At 39.4% G+C, this 20,851-nt stretch overlaps 1 protein-coding gene across 1 annotated transcript; it reads left to right on the top strand.

The window, feature by feature from the left end:
• Window positions 1–1,807: 1,807 nt before the first annotated feature.
• LOC139131472 (small ribosomal subunit protein uS3A) lies at window positions 1,808–8,673 on the top strand. The gene is made up of 6 exons (XM_070697525.1): window positions 1,808–1,902; window positions 2,199–2,423; window positions 2,657–2,751; window positions 4,389–4,576; window positions 7,561–7,844; window positions 8,555–8,673. Exons 1-5 carry the CDS (start codon window positions 1,873–1,875, stop codon window positions 7,827–7,829), a joined length of 807 nt encoding a protein of 268 aa, XP_070553626.1. The 5' UTR covers window positions 1,808–1,872; the 3' UTR covers window positions 7,830–7,844; window positions 8,555–8,673.
• Window positions 8,674–20,851: the final 12,178 nt, after the last annotated feature.

The raw sequence follows: 20,851 nt of genomic DNA, 5'->3' as shown, positions 1-20,851 counted from the left end.
CACTGTAAACATGACAAACTTATAATGCAGCTATTTTTCTGAAGTACTTCCACCTATCATTCTCGAAGATCAGGCAACCTCTATGAAAGGCAGGAACCATAATGCGGAAAAGATTAAAGCAGCGAAATACCATTCTTTAGTAGATTTAAACAGTCACCTGATGGTCTCGAATATAATCTGATGTATAGAGATTACACTTGCGTGGGTTTTGGAAATGGTACAAACATGTACAAATGTAGTAATTTGTGCGGTTGGGAGTAGTTTATCATGCGAGCTGGTTCATCAAAACTTTACCAATGCAGCAGGGTTTTAGATAATTGCATGGGCTTTAAAGTATTCTTTGCATCTTAAAACGCCTTGGGACAACCCGCCTAACTTTTTTATCAAAAATCGAAAGACAAATAATGCATAGGAGTATATATCAGACATGACGATAGACAAACGAGACATTTTCAGTTACTGTTTCCGAAAAGGATTGAAAGTTGTATAATATCAAGAATGCGACGGGGAGAGGTGATCTAGAAAGAAGGGGATCTACACAGCTCAAGATGAGATTTCACAAATCTTTTGCAATATCTGATATGTTACTACCGGTATTAGTGGCATGACGTTGTTTTATAAAATGTCGTTTGAAGATGGTATAAATTATACAATAGATGTTCTATCTTCTTGAAATGGGAGTCTTTTTTCTGTTGTTTAACATTCATCAAAAGTTCAATATGAAAATCGATTACGTAATAGAAAGGGCGTAAGTGTAACGATACACAAGAAACTGAAATAAATATTGAACAAAAATGAAAGCGTTATTCATTTCCATGACGAATGTACAACAGGGAATGTACGCAGAACATGGCCGTCGAAAAGTCACATCACCTGTGACTTTATAAATTTCAGTGTCCGTTGCTATTCTACTTGACTAAAGTTTTTGTACTACCCTCATGGCAGTTTGGTACATCGGGGATCAAACTTTGAACTATGACCTGCATAGTTTTGCACATAGGCAGACGCGAATGTCATGTATAATTAATTCATGAACGACGACTCTGACTTCTTTAAAGTTCTTTTATTGAAAGTGTATTAACATTCTGTGTTCTAATTTATATTAATTTAATCCTTTATTTCGAAGCACAAACTCAAAAAAATGTTAAGAAATTTTTAAAAGGAAGCATAAGAATCACAAATTAGTAGGAACCTTCAAGAAAAATAATAAGAAGAATGAAGAAAACTAAGAGCACTCAGAAGTCATACATCGGACGACTCTAAATATATTTTAAATATAGCCTGTACAGTAACTTGAGCGAAAAGAAAATATTTTGTACTGAAGGCAAAGTGAATGATCATAAGGTCTGATATTCACCATCAATTACGCCAAGAGTCCGACATTTTAACGTACGGCCGCCGTTTTATCTCTCCATTGTAAAACCATGAGAGAAAAATTAAACGTTTTTATTAGGGTAGAATGCAGCTCGTGGACAGATATTCGGAATCTTAAATTTTTCTTGCCTACTTCTTGTTAGGACTCATTTTGAAGCTGGTGGAGTAAGAAAAACAAATACCGGCTTAATTTTTTAACTTGAATGTTATTTCCCCTCATATGCCATTTTCAATTTTAATTGAATTTCAAATATCAGTAAATCTTTGGTAACTTGTTTCTCTAGTACCAAACTTTGCCAGGTAACTCCTTACTTTTATCTATGACTACTGCTTTGTTAATTTTCAATCATATAAACAATAAAAGATTACATTGTACGATGACCCTACGTTTATCCGCCTATTGCAGTTTTGGTATTTTTAAAGTGCGCCGCTACAGGCGGGAACTGCAGATTACGGGTAAACATCCGGGTATCTTCCTCTTTCCCAAAGCCAGTCAAGATGGCGGCTCAAATATCGAAGAAGAGAAAGGTAAAACATACAGAAATGATAAATCACACCGTTTTGGTGATAAATATACCTATTAAAAGATACTTTACATACTACACATCATTTTGGCCACGATTCTAGATTACGATGTGCAACACAAAGATACGATCATGACGGATTGTAAAATAGCTTCTCCATGAGCTTCTCGTCGCCATGCTAGTCCTTTGCGCTCTCACTCATGAATTAACGCAGTTCCGATGTTATATACTCCGTTATGTGCGTTAGATTGTCAGTCCCACCCTCGGGCATGTCATCTTAAGTGTCCTCCGTCTGAACAGTTTGTTGCAGATGGCGTATTTAAAGCAGAATTGAACGAATTCTTCACTCGAGAGCTTGCCGAAGATGGCTACAGTGGTGTGGAAGTTCGAGTAACACCGACAAGAACTGAAATTATTATTTTGGCCACCAGGACGCAGAACGTCCTTGGTGAAAAAGGTCGTCGTATCCGTGAGTTGACCGCAGTTGTACAGAAGAGATTCAATTTCCCAGAAGGTACAGTGGAGGTGAGTCGAGATGCGGTGTTTACCTTTTGGACAGCGGCTGTGACGTATGTTTTGAAGTTTCCTAAAACGTCAATACTTGCTCACATCTTTCAGTGACACGTGTAATTAACAAATCTCGTTCGTAACATTGATCCTCGCGAGGAGCTGATTAAAAATGAACCTATATTAATTGTCATTAAAGTGAGTGATAATGCGATGACAACATCACCTATTTTACACGTGATTTATTGCAGCTGTATGCTGAGAAGGTAGCAGCCCGAGGTCTGTGCGCCATCGCCCAGTGTGAATCACTGCGTTACAAGTTACTCGGTGGTCTTGCTGTCAGAAGGTACGTGTAATTGTTAGCTGCAAAATTGTAGCTCTACGGTTAGGTGGTCGGCTAGCTGCAAAATTGTAGCTCTCCGGTGAGGCGGTCGGTGAGTTTTGGTTTTTGCGACATCGCTCACCAGTAGAGCTACAATGCCGAAGGCCCTGAAGCATACAAAATAAGCACGCTGCACATGGCATGGCATTTTGATGTAAAATCCCATATATTTACTGCACTTGGTCATACTGATTTATCACTACTGAAGATTAAACACTATACTACACTAACCTTGTCGTGTATGGGGTTTGGTATTTGTTCAAATACGTCGATCGCGTTCCAAAAACATTTCTTGGAGCCGCCATTACCAACTTCCGGTAATGGCGGCTCCCAGAAACACGCTCAATGTTTATGGAACGCGATTGACGTGTCTGTGCGAATACCAAACCCCATAAACGACATGGTTAGTGTAGTATAGTGTTTAGTCTTCAGTAGTGATAAATCGGTACGACCAAATGCAGTAAATATGTGGGATTTTACATGAAAATGCCGCGCCATGTGTGGCGCGCTTATTTGTATGCTACAGGGCCTTCGGCATTGTAGCTCTACTGGTGAGCGATGTCGCAAAAACCAAAACTCACCGACCGCCTCACCGTAGAGCTACAATTTTGCAGCTAGTGGTCGGCGAGTTTTGGTTTATTGAGACCTTGCCCACCAGTAGAGCTACAATGCCAAAGGCCCTGTAGGGTTCAAAATAAGCGCACCGCACATGGTGCAGCATTTGGGTGTGAAATCCCACATATTTGCTGCATTTGGTCGTACCGATTTATCACTACTGAAGACTAAAAACTATACTACACTAACCTTGTCATTTATGGGGTTTGTTATTTGTTCAAGCTCATCGATCGCGTTCCTTGAGCATTGAGCGTGGAGCATCCGTGTTTCTTGGAGCCACCATTACCGGAAGTTGCTAATGGCAGCTCCCAGAAATGTTTTTCAAGTGTTTGAACATTGGATAAACCAGGGGCCAACTGTGAATCGTGTTGACCTAAATCAATATGTATCACAAGTCAGTTTCACCATCAAATGAAAGAAATCAAGTATACAGCACATCCCGGCCTTTAAGTTCAGAGGAAGATTTTCAGCCTAAGTTGGCTCATGGCTTTTAAAAGGCTTTTATTATTACCCACCTTTAAAAAGTCACATGCATTACCTCTGTGTGGAACTTGACCAACAAGTTTCACATGGTAACGATTGCTTAGAGGGTACTACATGGAACAATTGAATGACATCATACAACACTTCCTGGTATTGCATTAAAGTTTTCGTTTGCTATACCAACTGTAATGTCACAAATGTCTTGGGTGAGTGAAACAAAAACTAAATACAAACCTACTTAAAATCAAACCTTTGCCATCCCTTTCATCTAAAATGGTAAATTTGATGTACGACACACAATAAATATGATCAAAGTCAAATGAATGTGTTAAATGTTATTTTAGTAGCTTGTTCAGGTGTGACAGTATGACTAGCTTATATTTCATGGCAGCAAGTGCATACCTACAATGAATGACCTTAACTTTGAGTGGCACCGAGAGCAGTTCTGATTTTTAGAGATGTTACGATAATAACAGTGACTGTTGCTCATTTCTCTCGGACAGAGCCTGCTATGGTGTACTGCGTTTTATCATGGAGAGCGGTGCCAAGGGCTGCGAGGTCGTTGTGTCGGGTAAACTGAGAGGTCAGCGTGCCAAGTCCATGAAGTTTGTAGACGGGTTGATGATCCACAGCGGTAACCCAGTCAATGATTACGTAGACACAGCAGTCAGACACGTCATGCTTAGGCAAGGTAAGTTATAATGTGTCTCTTCAGGTTGGTGAGTGTTGATTCAATTCAGCAATCGTCAATTGTCTCATGTCTCTGTACACTCTGAAATGGCTGAAGTTTCTGCAGGAGGTAGTGTGCTTGCCATCAGTTCACCGTTGCCATAGAACTAAGCATCTGACATCTCATCAGTGTACACCAGGTTAACATCCGTTAGATCCATGTTTCTCTCAACTTGCACAAATACCTTAGGGTTGTTATGTACGTGCAAGAAATCGCATTAGAGCATTTTTGTGTTCATGATTTCAAAAAGACACTGGAGGGGTTTCCAGAAATGAAATTTGCAATCCTACAGAAAGTATAATTACTGAAAATAATGCTAAAAGATAGCAAGGGTTCCCTTAACCCTGTTCACCCCCAATTCCCTGTATACAGGTCTACAATGGCCATTGATAACAATGGGTTTGCGCCAAACCATGGTGGTGAAAGGGTTAAATAGAGAATTATTCTGACTTTTGTAGTTGTAACCTGACAAGGAATACTGCATTGTATTAAAGGCAAGTGTTCTTTTGCAATTAATATACGGAGAAATGTTAAGAATGTCCCCGATTACAACAATGCTGCAAAACTGCTGCAATGACTTGGATATTCAGATCTCAACAATGCCCAGTTAAAGGGAAACAGTCAGAACTGTGTCAGTTTCTTATTGACAAACAATGTATTTCGTGCAGGATATCTAGATGCACCTCATCATCATAGCTGCAACATTTAAATTATACAATGTTGATTATGATAGACATGTTTTAACTTTCATCAGTTCCCAACGTACCTTGGTTACAGTGTTTACATTGATCATATGGGTCCCATACAACCTTTCAGCACAGTTCTGACGACTTTGTCCCTTTAATAAAATAGCAAACCATGGGACTCCTTTGTCAGGGAGTGCAGTAGATAAGTTTTAATATGAAGGCACACTGTACAGGGTTCGTACGCTCCTGGAAAGTCCTGGAAAGTCCTGGAATTTAAAACCACTCCTGGAAACTCCTGGAAACTCCTGGAAAATCAAAATTTACTCCTGGAAAACTCCTGGAAAATCGCTAGTTACGATCGCACACGGTCGAGAATGGCCTGATCGTAAGGGCGAACGTCAAACAGTATAATTGTCGAATGTCAAAATTGCAAAAATGCGAAAAGATGTTTTGCGACAGGTGGGGAGCCCTCCCGAGACAAAATTTGGAAAGCGTAGTAGTGTTTCTTAAAATGTCGTAAAGGGGTACCCTTGTACTAGCGTGGGCGAGACCATGTTGTGTATTCCATTATCCATGGTTTTGCACGCACGTACAGTGACATCGAAGTATGCATGAGTAGGTTGTGGAGGGACCGTGTTGAAATTTAAAGCTTGTTCGGGTCACCAGTCACAGCAATGCCTCCTGCAAAGTGTTTATTCAGCGATCATTGGTTGAAACAGCCGAGTACGTACGATGGCTTGAGCGGGCGCAAGATAAATTCGCGGCAAGATGCAAACTTTGTGAAAAGACTTTCGATGTATCGGAAAGCCTAGCACTACGTATGATGCTCCGTGTTCCCGTGGCTTGCCATTCGGCACATTCATGCGAGATATTGCCGGCCTTTGTGCCCTTCACCGTGCATTACCAGCAAACTTATGGTTTTTGACGTCATGCGAACAGTTCTTTTTTGCAGTCTGTGAGCGGTTGAGTGATTCGGGTAGGCATAGATTGGAATCGAGTTGATTTCGGCCGAAAGTAGTTAGAAAAGTAGTTTTTTGTGTGCGGTCCAAAGTGGGACCGCGTGTCTATGGACCTCAGCAGGGCTGTAGTGGGACGCTTTATAATATAATGCAGGGAACACATAGCATCATACGCGGAGCTATGAAAAGCCATGCTATAGCTACAGGAGCAAAACATCGAGCTCTGGTAGGAGAAAACAGGAGCAAGTAAATAAAAAATTAATGATTTCTTTGCCCGATCTTCATCAAATGTAAAGTCGTCGACTAATTCTAAGCCTTCCCTGAGTTTATCTTTCCTGACACACACTCGCAACTGCACAGTAAGTGAGGCTACCCACAATTCCCCTTGATTTGTTCACTCAGACATTTTTTACTCAAGGCTTTTTCAATTTTATCACTTTCTTAACAATTTTTAACCTACAATTTAAATTCAGGATTATTTGTTGACATTGTGTTCCTAAATTATTGATTATGTTTAAAATTCAAGAGTAAATTGAATGAGAAGTCGATGTTTGGAGGTGTTAAAAATTGTACACTTGTCAAGATAAAGTTATCAGCAACTAAGATGGTCTCATCATACCACCTGTCAGACATGCAAATTTCCTTTGTTACGAACATTAAAAAAATCAATACTCTTTCTTTTGCCAACACAGATGCAACTTATTCTCTCTGTTTCCTTGAAAATATTGTGTATGGCTGTCAAAAATCTATGTCGACAAAATTACAAAATTGCTATCTCCTCCGAGGAAAAGGGGTTTATCATCTCATTATTCAAAGTGAAGAAATCAGAAAATTATGATGATCAGAACTATGTTGCCAGAATTTTTAAATATTGTTCTGTGTACAGAAGAAATTTGCTTCAGTTCAGTGAGTGATCTACGTGTGTACAGATCATGGAGAATTGTGGGTAGCCTCACTTACTGTCTCAATCGTCAGCGATGTTATTCAAGATGTCATCACCGTCAAAACCTGTCAACTCGTCATTGACTGCATTTGTCAGCAAAATGATGTCTTATGGGCTGAAGTTTTGTGGACAAGGAAAACATTAGAAACAATTAGTATATGATTCTTATTAAAATTGCAAGCTTTATTGTGCAAACACTCCTGGAAAATGGCATTTTTCAACCACAAATACTCCTGGAAAATGGCAAAAAAACTCCTGGAAAGTCCTGGAATTTTGATTTACTTGAAGTGTATGAACCCTGCTGTAAGTTATAGCAGTGAAGCAGCATGTTGACAAATTCCATATTTTTTCTTTCAGGTGTGCTCGGAATCAAAGTCAAGATCATGTTACCATGGGACCCAACAGGCAAAATTGGCCCAAAGAAACCCCTCCCAGATCACGTCAGCATCGTTGAACCCAAAGAGGAAATCATCCCGGCGCAACCAACGTCGGAACAGAAGGCTGGCAAACCAGACCAGCCTCCCACGCCAAGTTCCGCTGCTCCCGCCGCCCCCATGGTGGGAGTTGGACCACTCCCCGGTCAGCCCGCTGCCCCAGCGCCACAGCCGCAGATGAGTGCCATGTAAAGGACAGGTCAGTTGGTAAGTTGCATTTTATCATATGATATGTTAGTACTTCAGTTACTGTTGCATTTCTGGTAAATTTTGTGTTCAGGGCTGCAAGTCAATCAAGGAAATCTGTGTAGAGAAAACATAATTTTTTCAGTTGCATTCTTGAGTTTAGTATTACAGGGATGTGTAAACCCTCTAGTTTGATGTCAGGCGGCTGAAATGTTTGCCCAAGACAAGTGGATGTTTGATTATGTAGCTGTGTACATTGTCTACTTGAAAAACACCTGTAGCACCTTGATGGTTAAAACTGTGAAAGCTGCCAGATCTTTGTATTGAAATAGAAAGAAATATGGATGTGGGGACTATCCAGGGTACAGTTGCATAGGGAAGACACTGCTGTTGTCCCTCATAGTTCCCGCATGATAATCAATTTAGACTTGAAGCTTTTCAAGTATTTCATTCGGCAGACACACCTGCTCTTTCACCACGAGGTAACTTTGATTTAAACACTTTTTTTCAACAAAACTTTAGCACAGCTTTAGTTGAACCTGTAAAACAGGAGAAAGGAGAATACAGGGTTGATAATCCAAGCATAAGTGTGTGTCATCATGACTTTCGACATCCTGGTCACCCCAATTCCCTGTAAACAGGTCCACAATCTCCATTGAAAACAATAGAGGCATCGGGCCAAACCATTGTGGTGAAGGGTTTAAAATTTCTTGTCTTTATTCTGTTTGCAGGACATGAAAACACCGGTTTGATTTCAGAAGTACCGAACAAGACCAGCAGTACGATAAAAAAAATGCAATTGTAATATTGTACAAGAGAAAAAAAATAAATATCTTCTGACTTCAGATAATCATGAGTGGCAATGCTGTACTTTCTCACTGTGTCACGGTGACTGAGACTGGTAAATTTGCATGTGTGGGAGACAAATATGAAAAATTTTCATCTTTATATCGGAAGTATAGTTTGTAAATCTGTAAAAACCTTCATTAGGATATAGAAGGTACAAAACTGTTCTAGTGTGAGTATAAAATGGTTAAAATTACAATACTTTAAAAACAGATAAAAACACTAGGTGCAGAGGATAAAAAACCAGAAAAACTGCAGATAAAAACACTAGGTGTAGAGTTATAAAAAAATTAATCCTTTGCACCTTGTGTTTTTATATGCTGTTTTTCCTGTATTTTGACTTCATCCGTGAGTTATAAGTCTGATGCAAGCAATTACATACATTCCTGGTATCATTGATCACTGCAGGCATGCCAGAGTCCATACATTCCAGGAAATTCCTTGATTTTTAAAGCTGCATGCAAAAGTCCTGTAAAATGAAATTGAATCATGGAAAATCTATTACAAGTCACCTGCAATGTTCTAAAATCTCAAATGATCAGTCATAAACATGTGAAATCATCCATAAAGGTATTACATCATACCAGTATATTGGTTGTGCAAATACCGTACTCTGATTGTTGAGACATGGAAGTAGCTATGCTGTGTATGTGATGTACTGGAAGTATGGCTGGAACATACGTAGGTTCTCCACCTAGAGAAAAATCCCCCCCCCCCCCCCCCCCCCCAGTTTAATGCCACAATTTCATTATACTGTTATGATATAATGGCAATAAAGCACCTGGGCAATGGGTGTACCTTTCGCTGTTCCACATATGCATGCACTTTTGCATGTGCAAAATTGGTGGTATACTATCACTGAGTCTGGATATTGCTCCAATATACCTTGAAAAAATTTTGGACCTCAAAAAGTTATCAAGTTGTGGGCGACCTTGAGTTTGATCCTGAACTATATGAAATCTCGCTACAAATGTGCATGCATCTCTCATACTGGGCTGCTACCATGAAAAATGTTGGTTTTTGCCATCAAGTAAATTCAATGAAATGTTTGATCGTATCCTGGTAAATGTTATGGTGGTGTAATAATTGTAAGTAGAAAAATATTTTTTTTTGCAACCAGTAACGTCGTAGAGGAATGTTGATGACTTGCCAGTGTAGTGAAAGAGTTTCTTCAAAGGGAGCTGTTGGCGGAACTCTGCTCAAAGGTTGCCAGGGACCCCTACAACCGATGTAAATACTGTATCTAGCGTACGTTGGCGATTGATGAAAGTTAAAACATGTTTGTTTCAATGTTGCAGCTTTATTTACGTGATGCATCTTGGATATCATGCATGAAATAAATCGTAAACAAGAAAGTCGCACACGCGCATTTCCTAGGACAGCCTTCCAAGTTGTCCTGTACTGCAAAGGTCCTGTAGTTGTAACTGTTGATGTGTTTTCACCATTTTGTTTTATGTATGTCAACTCTGCTGCCACCAAAAGCACCTTAAAACATGCGTTATCCAGTTTGCCATCACAACGCGTATGACTTGTAAAATACTGTCTGTTATTGACAGCTTTGACCAGATTTTACTTTTTGGACAGTGCAGTGTCTACTTTAAACATGGTGAGATTACAAGCTGTATCTCATAATGTTTGAGGGAGTAGAGCAAGACACAAAAAAGAAGTGAACAAATCGAAAGTAAGGGCTTGCTTACCCTGTAAAACATGGCAGTGATGTCTGATTTAGGGAAGATAGGTTCATTGTCAACTAACAAAGGCCACACAGGGATTTTTTTTAATTTTGCAGAACTTCAGCGTGTACATGTAGTGATGCATTGAAGTACATCCATTGAAAAAAAGATTTGAAATATCTCGACTAGTCTGAAAGCACTGAACAAGACATGGTTAGTACGTGTATTTACCCAGTCTACGGCAAATTAATAAAGAGAAAGTTCTGTAGTTTGGATGCGAGACCGCGCACATGGTTTTGTTTCCCCTGGTACATGCGCAACGATTAGGACGAGCTTCGTCGAGAAAAAGTAGATGGTTTAAGAAAAGACAATGCTCGTTTTGACAAAAAAATGTAATATATAGTATGTTTCCGATCATGTACAGCCTACAGGTCTGAGCAGTGATGTTATCGCCATCTTGCTGTTTGTCTCCCAGTGACTATCTCATGAATGTTTATTTTTACTTTGAGGCTCGAATATTTTTTTCTCCGTCAGTTCACTTAATTGACAAACAACCTCCTATACTGATGGTAAGTTTTTCTTATATCGTCAGTTGAGGGTCCGATCAGAAGATGTTTAGACGGGTGGTCAAAAATTGGGGTTGGGGTGGGGGTCCTGCAGAGATCAAGACAGGGTTTAGCACGGGTGACCAGTTGCAACAGATAAAGTTGCTGGCGTGGAGGTTGCATCGCCGTGGCCTTGAAGTCAATGTTTCACGGTTCAAATTTTCTGGAGTGGCTTCTCGTGAGACGAAAATCGGGGACTTTGTGTTTGTCTGCGGTAAATGCGTGTAGCGTTGAATCTCGTAAATATAGTTTAATGGGTCTCGTATAAACAGATATCACCCAGTTATCATTCAGGGTGCTAAACATTTTAAATACCGATGACCATCTTTTACTCTCTGTCCAGTTCGACAACTATGGAATGGACCATGGGGGGGGGGGGGGAGCCATCAGGAAGCCTTCGTGCAAATTCTGTTTTTGCGCTCCCAAATTAACCTATAGTTACGTTTACACTGTTATGTAGTTCTTGTTGTGATTTTTTAGAGAGCCGTGTAATGAAAAAATGAACACACTCAGCTGTAAGTTTCAGTGAATTTTCTTGTCCTACTCCCCAAAACACATTTATATGTGCACTTTTCAGACTCTGCCTGTACTGCATGGTCATTATTGACAAGTGGATTGTTGTACAGATTAGAATTCAAATGAACACAAATAACTGCGTATTTATAGATGTATAAAAATAGAGGAAAAATCCGCACAACTGGGCATTCAACAGGTTTGCGAAAAACAGTTACAGTAAAAGAGAGTGCAACTTTATTCACTAATAGGCGACTTCTTTATTTCGCCATTGAATGCATATTGCACGCAAATATCAGAAAATTTCCTAAAAGTGTCAGGTAAGATAAATCGACAATTGATATGCGTAGCGAGACGCTATGTAAAAATGTAATTGCAACAATCAGTTGTTTGGTATCTTAAAGTTCTTAAATTGGAGGGCGATCTGAACAGCATTTCTGCATTCCAAAATTTTAGTTCACCGTCCCTGAGCTTGACGTTGGCGATGGTAGTTACAGACACGAACAAGGTTGGTTGGATTTGGGCGGCAGAATGATGGATCATCGTGCTTTAGCTCTGAACGAAAGACTTTACTAACAATAGTCGATGCGGGACGGAATGTGACTGCTGTGGCCATCTGCTTCGCCTTTTTGGTGATCTTTACTCTTGTTGCCAGGCCTGGTTCCCCCGGGTGACAGTGGCTCATCTGAGAACGGGTGAAAACGTCTCCGATCTGACGGACAGTGGCTCTGCAACGCATCCTTTTGCCTCTTACGCTGCATCGCCAGAGAGTCCCATGTGCATACCTGGTCCCATGCTTGACGGTATACCTGTAGCCGTGGGAGTCGACCAATAGATCGCAGGTCCGTTGGGAACCGCCCTCGATTAAACTTCATACCGGATATCGTTCGGTTGACGGGATACAGAAGAGCCTGGAAGGACGGGTCTGTTTCGGCCTGGTGAACATTCTTTGCGTTCCAATTCAGCCTCTTCTGTGGGTCTTTTGATAACGTAACTTTTTCCACTGTCGTAGCGTCCGCGCTGGAATCTGTATTAGAGACGGATAATAAAACAGGGTATTGCAAGCAACATTCGTCCAGAAGTTATGAATATGATCAATACATGTCATGTATTAAACTTTGTTTTCATTATACGAGCCTTACCTGTATCTAGTGTGTGCCTATTACTTTACCCTCGCTATCTCTGTATAGTATTTCAAAGAAAACAGTCCATATCAGTTAATTGCCCTCCCTAATCCCCTTCAATATTAAAGTTGTTCTGCCGGTCACCGACGTGGGGGCTTATCGCCCTGACCAAATAACTCGTTTGCAGCTCATAAGGCAGTGGACCACAGGGTAGCCAGGAAGAACAAACAAACAAATAAACAAACAAATAAATAAATAAACAAAAACTATACAAACATACAAAGAAGCATACAAATACATAAATAACAAACAAACATACACACAAACATAAACAAACAAACAATATCATGAATTAATAAACATACAAACAGATAAACATCTATTCATATTTATATTCTATCTATCTATATCTATATTTATCTATCTATCTATATACATTATACATATATATATATATATATATATATATATATATATATATATATATATATATATATATATATATATATATATATGTAAGAGACAACAGCATATCGAAAAAAAGACTGAAATAATTGACTGAACCGCTCATGCCACATATTCTACCACGGCGGTATCACTCTTCCGTATTTAAGCACAGGCGACCCAATAGGTTCTGAGTTTTTCACACTGTTTTCTCTATCATTTTCTCTTCTTTCTTCATGCTCTGAATGATCGGAATAAATAAAATAAATGGTTTATATAACCTAACCTAGCCTCTGTGACTCTTTATTTATTTTACACTCCATTACAAGGACGTATATCTCTCATACACACATGCTGTAATTAATTAGTCAACACACAGTCCCTCCACCAAAGTGGTCAACACAACTAATTATGTTAATCCGTGGACTTATCAGGGATTTTACGGGTTGGTCAACATCGCGAAAGATAGGAATGGTTACTAAAACGGGCACTTTTTCATTAACATCACTATCTTTCCGATGTTGACCAACTCCTGATAAGTCCACGGATTAGCATAATTAGTTGTGTTGACTAATTAATTACAGCATGTGTGTATGAGAGATATACGTCCTTGTAATGGAGTGTAAAATAAATAAAGAGTCACAGAGGCTAGGTTAGGTTATATAAACCACCGTCCCTCCACCACGTGAGGGACGGTGTATAAACCATTTATTTTATTTATTCCGATCATTCAGAGCATGAAGAAAGAAGAGAAAATGATAGAGAAAACAGTGTGAAAAACTCAGAACCTATTGGGTCGCCTGTGCCGTATTTAAGGGGTCAAAGTTGCCAAATTGTTGACTCTATATTGAGTGCGCAGTAATCGGACTGCTATTGCAGTAATCGGACGTCGTATTTGGAATGTGATTATAGGGGCTAAATATTAATATTTTGAAACTTCAAATCCCCGATTTTCAATTTCGATGTGTTTAGAAAACTGTTTGTAAACATTTTGTGATAAATTAGTTACGTTCAATCCATGGACGACGCAACTATATTTCGACGTGTATGGTGCTTACATATCGGACATGGGCTGTCTCTGTGTGTTGCTTTCGACACCTTGTATCGTACGGTGTGTTAACTTCGCCAAGTTTGTAGCGCCCGCAATAGCTTCTACCGAAAAACTTACTATTCAAAACGGGACAGCAGCGTCACCTGACTACATATGCGGTATCATGACTTGTAAAACGCGATCAATACGGAGCGAAGTGAGTACAACGAACAGCATGTCATTAAATGTCCGAAAAATGAGATCGTCCGAAAATAGTGACACTGAGTGTACGGGGACGATCAGTTGAAGTGGGACCGGGCCGGGTTCGTTGCTGGCCGTAGTCTCTTGTGTTCATACCGAAGCCATAGTATTCACGTGGTGTCGCCGTTGCTCTCGATCATGACAGAAAACTGTCAAAATTTTGAAAGCTGTCGGATTTAATGCAACATATATCGGAAGAGATACGGAACCAGAGGATCTCAGACCCTGAAATCTCGATTGTGTACACACAGACATAGCTGTGGGTCCATAGCTGTGGTGTTTTCAGACGGGATTCATGCCTTTTACGGGCTGGTTTTGACTTTTACGATTTTAACCCCGTGGTGGCGGGGTTAAAATCGTAAAAGTCAAAACCAGCCCGTAAAAGGCATGAATCCCGTCTGAAAACACCACAGCTATGGACCCACAGCTAACACAGACAATGAGAGGCTTGTCTGTTGTATACGATTCGTGATTGGCTGTTCTGATGATATGTTCTCATGAATAATTAATTGCCCCCTATTCATACTTCCCCAGTTTCCCAGCGTAATGTGCCCGAGCTTGATTTTTGCGTAGGTCAGCGGACCGGAAATTATTGCTCTGGCTCGCGAGAATGAGATACCACAACCTGTCGACAGTGTGAGGTCAAGGACAAACGCACGCGACATGTTCTATCCACCGTCGGAATGTCACGGTAGGGTAAAAGAACTAGACCTAAATGTCATCTGCTTCGTCAACCAGCCGAATTTTAGAACTGTTGTTGCCAGAGGTGTTTCTACACAAAAACACAACATCAAAATTGATTGGAAATAACACCTGTGAAATTGTAAAAACTGAATAAAATCTATTCGTAAGATGTCAAAGTTACGAAACCTGGAAGACTCCACTCAGGTTTAATGCAACGTGTAGATTACATGGATCGCTATAGTAGAAAACTTTTTTTTTTTTTGCATTCGCAACGTGATACGGTATGTAGGGCGCTGCACTGTCTGTGTGACATGGAAAGAAGCGCCTGTGGTAGATCCAATTCTAATGAAAGGATTGATTTACGACCATGCCGACGGGTAAGTGCCAATTCCTTTGAATTGGCTTGTAGCCAAGCACAACGCAGTCAATAGAAACTCAGACAACAATGCCTGTTTACTAAAGTATGTGTAGAGTTGTGAACCATGAACGTGGTGTGCCTTTTCGAATCTGGACAAAAATCGTGACACTATTTCAGAGGTTGTTAAAATCGTGGCTGCAACAATATGTGTCATCGCTGTGCAAAAACGTGGACAGAAAAAGGACGTCCGTCTTTTCTTTACAGTATAAGGTTAAAATTTACTGGAAGAATATCTCCAAATTTTAGTGAACTGTTGAAGTGTCGCCTGGCCACTGAATATCTGTAGCTGAGTAAACACATGGCTGCATGTGATGCACGATGCTGGCAAAACAACACAGCTAAAGTGTACGGAAAAAGTGTTAGGGCATTTAACCAACTTTTCCTGGCTTAGCTTTGTCGGTTTGTTGGGCAAAACGGAACTACATCTTTATGCAGAACGTGTCTAGCCTCGAAACTCAACGTTTGAAAAAGGGTGTTTGAAAGTGCAGACGTGAACAACAAATGTGATATTGGATTTAATCCAAGAATATCAATTCACCTCTCATGGTAGTGTAGGGGCAAACTTTTAAACATTTTCGCCAACAAAACTGGCTATATCTGCGCATTTATAGACCAATGTCGTTCAACAACGTGACTGACTTTTAGGCTGTAATATGTTTCTCGACAAACAATAGTAGTGCTCTCTGTACAATTACAAGCCAAACTATAAATGAAGGTAAAAGATTGCTGCTATTATTCCTTTTGATTTTTTGATAGTCAAGTGCACTGCAAGTAGTTGTGATAGACGTATTTACATGAAAAAATCTTGCATAAAAATAATTATTTGTAAAGGTTAAAACGTATTCGCCAGACGTTCAAAGGTCAAATAATAAATAATGTGTTCATTAAGATATATGAATTGAACTTTGACATGCAGGGGAGGGTCACTGTTTTATGCACACGAAAATTGCAGAGGGTCACTCGCTTTCTTGCAAACACTTTTGAAGGGTCATTATTTTTCGCGAAGCATTATTTTGAAAAACATTGTCCCTTTTGTAATTTCTATCCAGTCCCTTAACTGTGTTGTTTTCCCCAGGAGAAACACAAGGCATATTTTTAAAAGTGCAAACCACACTGTTATATTCGTAATGATAAGTTTTAGTGTATCGCAACTGCGCTGAGGTGTTCAGTTATATCCAGAACCACAAATCAGACACACAAACCAGACACACAAAGCAGAAACACAAAGCAGACCTTTCATATTTGTTCTTTTCAATATTAACCTGTCGGTTCCTCACAACCATCCGGCCAAGCGGTCTCCTAAGCACCGAACACGTCCGCGGACTCGACAACACAAACTGCACAACTCTGCACTTCAGAGTTTTCACCTGTCCACGCGGTGACATTTTGATAGCCATGAAAACTCTCCGTAAATTCGTAGCGCTGGTTGTGCTATCAATTTGCTCATCTGTACTGCTTTTTAGACACACGTTCGTGTATGACACAATTCGTAAATTCATTGACACTTTTAAGTCTGAGGCGACGTGCAGTTGTAAAAATGAGATCATGTTGGACGAAAAAAGCAAAGGACGACGTCGTGTTGAATCAGAAGATTGGGAAAGACTGTACGAGGCATCAAAAGAGCCCATTGTTCAATGTCCAGCACTTACACCATTTCAGTTCATCGGATATGGTATCACCGTCCAGCCATTGGAGTCAACGAAACTTCATGGACTTTCGTTGAGCAGAGCTATCTCCAACGACCCGTTGAGCGTTACCCAGCTGTCAAGAGAATGATATCAAGTGTCCATAAGTTTTATCCTGGCATTACAATTCTTATCGCTGACGATTCTGAATTTCCGGAGAAAATCGAAGCCGCGAATGTGAAACACTACATCATGCCATTTACTGAAGGTTGGTTTGCAGGCAGAAACCTGTTGGTGAGTCAAGTCAGGACAAAATATTTTCTGTGGGTTGACGATGATTTTGTGTTTACCAGTGGAACTCGGCTTGAAAGGTTTATTGAGAAATTTGAGCATCCTAATGTGACAGTTGATTTTGTTGGGGGAACATTTGGAGACGAATTTGGGAAAGAGAATGGCATATTAGACTGCTATGGATGCCGACGCTTGGAAGTCCAAAATGGCGACGAGGAAGGAGATTGTCTTGCTATAAGGAAAAACAGAAAGTATCACAAAGTTGCAGAGTTTCCACAGTGTTTTTGGGCAGACGGTACCGATAACTTTTTCATGGCAAGAACAAACTCTATTAGAAAAATCGCTTTTGACCCATTCTTTGAAAGGATAGGACATTCAGAATACTTTATCGATTCTTTGGGTAAACTACGGATTATGGGGTGTACTGATGTGAATATCATGCACAAGAGCGATCGATCAAATGCAAAGTATAATAGGTTCAGGAAAATCAATCCCACCGCCGACAAGAAGAAACACATGTCGTTCAAAAATAATGTGCAATGTATCAATTTATTTTAACATAGTTAAACCTTAGTTTAACAACAAGCTTAGTCTGCAGCTTCCCAGCTGTAAACTCGTAGGTAACTAACAATAGTTATGCCAGCTTTTACAGTGCCCTCTTCTGAACAATATTTTAATTTGTGACACTACGAATAGAGAGAAAATTTGAATATACAGTATGAGAGCAGTAACCCCTCAAATAAACACCCCCGGAAAAATGCCACACAAACGATAGCTGTTTTACTGATTTTTAGGCATAGCGACAGAGGTGGCAAGTAATGATTTTTTTCACGAATAATACCTAATAATATTTTGATAGCGAAGGCTGAGTACAATACACATGACTTGAGAGAAATGGAATTTAAAGTCTTTACAAAGTAAATGATTTGCATAGTAAAACAAGATAATGTAATAGACATGAAGAAAAAAGTGCTGAAAAGTACAAGGATACAGATGTCCTGCATGTTACAAATGATAGAGATGTTGCACTGTAGTAAGTCGTCTCCATCGAGTGTAGTTGAATGTTGATCTAATATTCGACAAAAGTAGAAGGGGCAATTGAATAAAAAATCTTTATTTTTATCGGACTTTGATAGCTCTTGTATTTGTAGCAGAGCCAAAGAGTTCACATTACTCTTGGCACAAGTATAGAACATCAACCAATGTTTTGGGCTTCGTAATTCCAAATTGGGTCAGCTTCTCTGTTGCTTTGCTTCCTTTGCAAGTGAATACGAAATACTTACACAGAAAAGATTCAACAGACGAAGAATGAGGACTGGTAGAAATTTGAATATACTGTATGTATAGGTCAAGGCAAGGGTGACCTTTGCTCTCTGACAGGGCCATGTTTTCGCATCCGGTAACAACATATAGCCCTGCCAGGCAGGCTACCCGGGTGACATTCTGATGACAGCGTCCATGCAGATTGTTACATTTGCTAACTTGGGCGCACAAGGCAATCGAACACACAAGATCATAGTAGCAACAGGTGTGGCCGGCAACACCGTCTCAATACTGAAACGTTACAGGAAAACGCTAAGGTTCAAAATCTAGAGCTAAGATGAGACTAAGACGGTCCATGGCTAATGATGGCTAAGTAAAATTCTAATATTTCCTGAAATCTAAGAATTCGGTTCAAGGCGTAATTTTAATTTTTGAGGTTAGTTTACATTCAGATATTGCGTTTTTCTACTTATTATTGAAGAATTTGGTACGATTTTCAAATTTGGTTCGGTATTATCTGTCTCGGAACTTCAAATTCGGTTCATTAAATTCAGAAATCAACATCCAGAAACCAAACGAACAATCTTATCTTTCTTTTGGATGCGTGGGAGCCTCGATAAAATGTCACATTTTGGTATCTGCAGTGTAGCGAAGATAAATTAAAGGAAAACGTTACAAATGTTACTGGGTCTGTCTGCATATCTTATGCTAATTAGACTCGATGATTTAGGGAGACACACATGGGCGACATCCTTGAAAAACATTCTTATCTTAGGGACGGACCTTTAGATCGTGGGAGGGGGTGGTCAAAAACAGAAAAACAATTTCAGAGCAGAAAGTTAGGAAAAAAAATCTTCAAACTAGTTTGCAAAAAAAAAAAAAAAAAAAAAAAAAAAAAAAAAAAGATTTCACGTGCGTAAAAAGAAATTTACAAAAGTCTTAAAAAATCTTGAATTTTGTTTAGATTATACCGACAGGAAGCAACTTTCTGTATTTTTAGTACACCCTCCAGGCACATTTTAAATTTTAATTTATACATTTAGAGTGACTGTATCCCTTATACTGGAAGTTGTTATTATCTTATCTTTTCAGGACTTTTGTATTCTGATCACTTGAAAATTATAAAATTATAGAGCCTGTTTTTTACTTGTTTCCTGCGTACAAACCAAGCAGGTACACTAGGTAAAACATTGAAACTATGGTATGGTTGTAAAGACAGAAAGTTATATTTGCGGTTTAAGATCAAGGTGAACAGATGCAGGCCACATCAGGTTCATTTTTTTCACAACATTTTATTGCAATGATGAATGCAAGAATGGTGTGAGCAAACACATCAATAATGAATAAAACAACATATCAAGTCATATGTATCATTTTGCTTTTAAAAAGGCATTTTCAATTCTTTTTTCTCAAAAAACAGCCTTAAAAACAACAGCAACACATTTTTTAACATTCAACAATACACTACGTAGAATGCCATCTATCCAACAAATTCCGACACAAAAACACACAAAAGGGTTGAACTTTGAAGGTTTCTCTATAGCAAATACTGAATAAATCTGCGTGAATAATCATTTGTGTGTAGCAAATGCTGAATGACAATTATCTGAAGAATTTTTCCACCACAAAAAAGAGCATGATTTTAAAAAAAGGGAATTATGTAGCAGATTATAGGAAAATGGAAAACCCTTTCAGGGAATACAGATTTTTTGACCATAAATGCCATAAATTGCCCTAAAAAGACAAATATTGAAATTTCACCACATCTATACACATCCAACCAATTTGGACATGCTGCTACAGAGAAATAGATGCTTTGATCAAAAACGGGCAAAAAAAAATATTCAATTTCACTATATTTTGCAAACAGCTTCTCAGCTCGTCAAAATCAATTGTAAATCATGAGATATGCATGATGTTTGGTGGGGTGAATGTAGGCATCTCACCATGCAGTAGAAAGGGAAGCCGGGAAACTCAAATAGTCAATTTTCAAAACTATAGGAAGCTACAGAGGACCAAGAAGACCATGTTTCAGAGGAAGATGTGTAATCTGAAACAATACTCCCCAAGTGCCACCAAATAACACCATTTTAATCTCTATTTTTCAAAAGTTCAAATGGCAGGAGGGGGGCACCCCCCTCCTGACCCCCCGCGACTGCTTACGCGGTCGCTTGTGGTGCTTTGCACTACAACTGATGGACAGATGGACTGTCATTGGTTGTGTAAAAATCAGTCTCTGATTCCACCACTT

The sequence above is a fragment of the Ptychodera flava genome, chromosome 4 (assembly GCF_041260155.1).
Source record: "Ptychodera flava strain L36383 chromosome 4, AS_Pfla_20210202, whole genome shotgun sequence".
Lineage (NCBI taxonomy): Eukaryota > Metazoa > Hemichordata > Enteropneusta > Ptychoderidae > Ptychodera > Ptychodera flava.
This window is presented reverse-complemented; position numbering and strand designations above follow the sequence as displayed.

Coding starts and splice junctions, on each gene's coding strand:
- LOC139131472 (XM_070697525.1), top strand. CDS start 1,873: ATGGCGGCTCAAATATCGAAGAAGAGAAAG. Junction 1,903..2,198: donor AAATATCGAAGAAGAGAAAG/GTAAAACATACA, acceptor CCGTCTGAACAG/TTTGTTGCAGATGGCGTATT. Junction 2,424..2,656: donor TCCCAGAAGGTACAGTGGAG/GTGAGTCGAGAT, acceptor GATTTATTGCAG/CTGTATGCTGAGAAGGTAGC.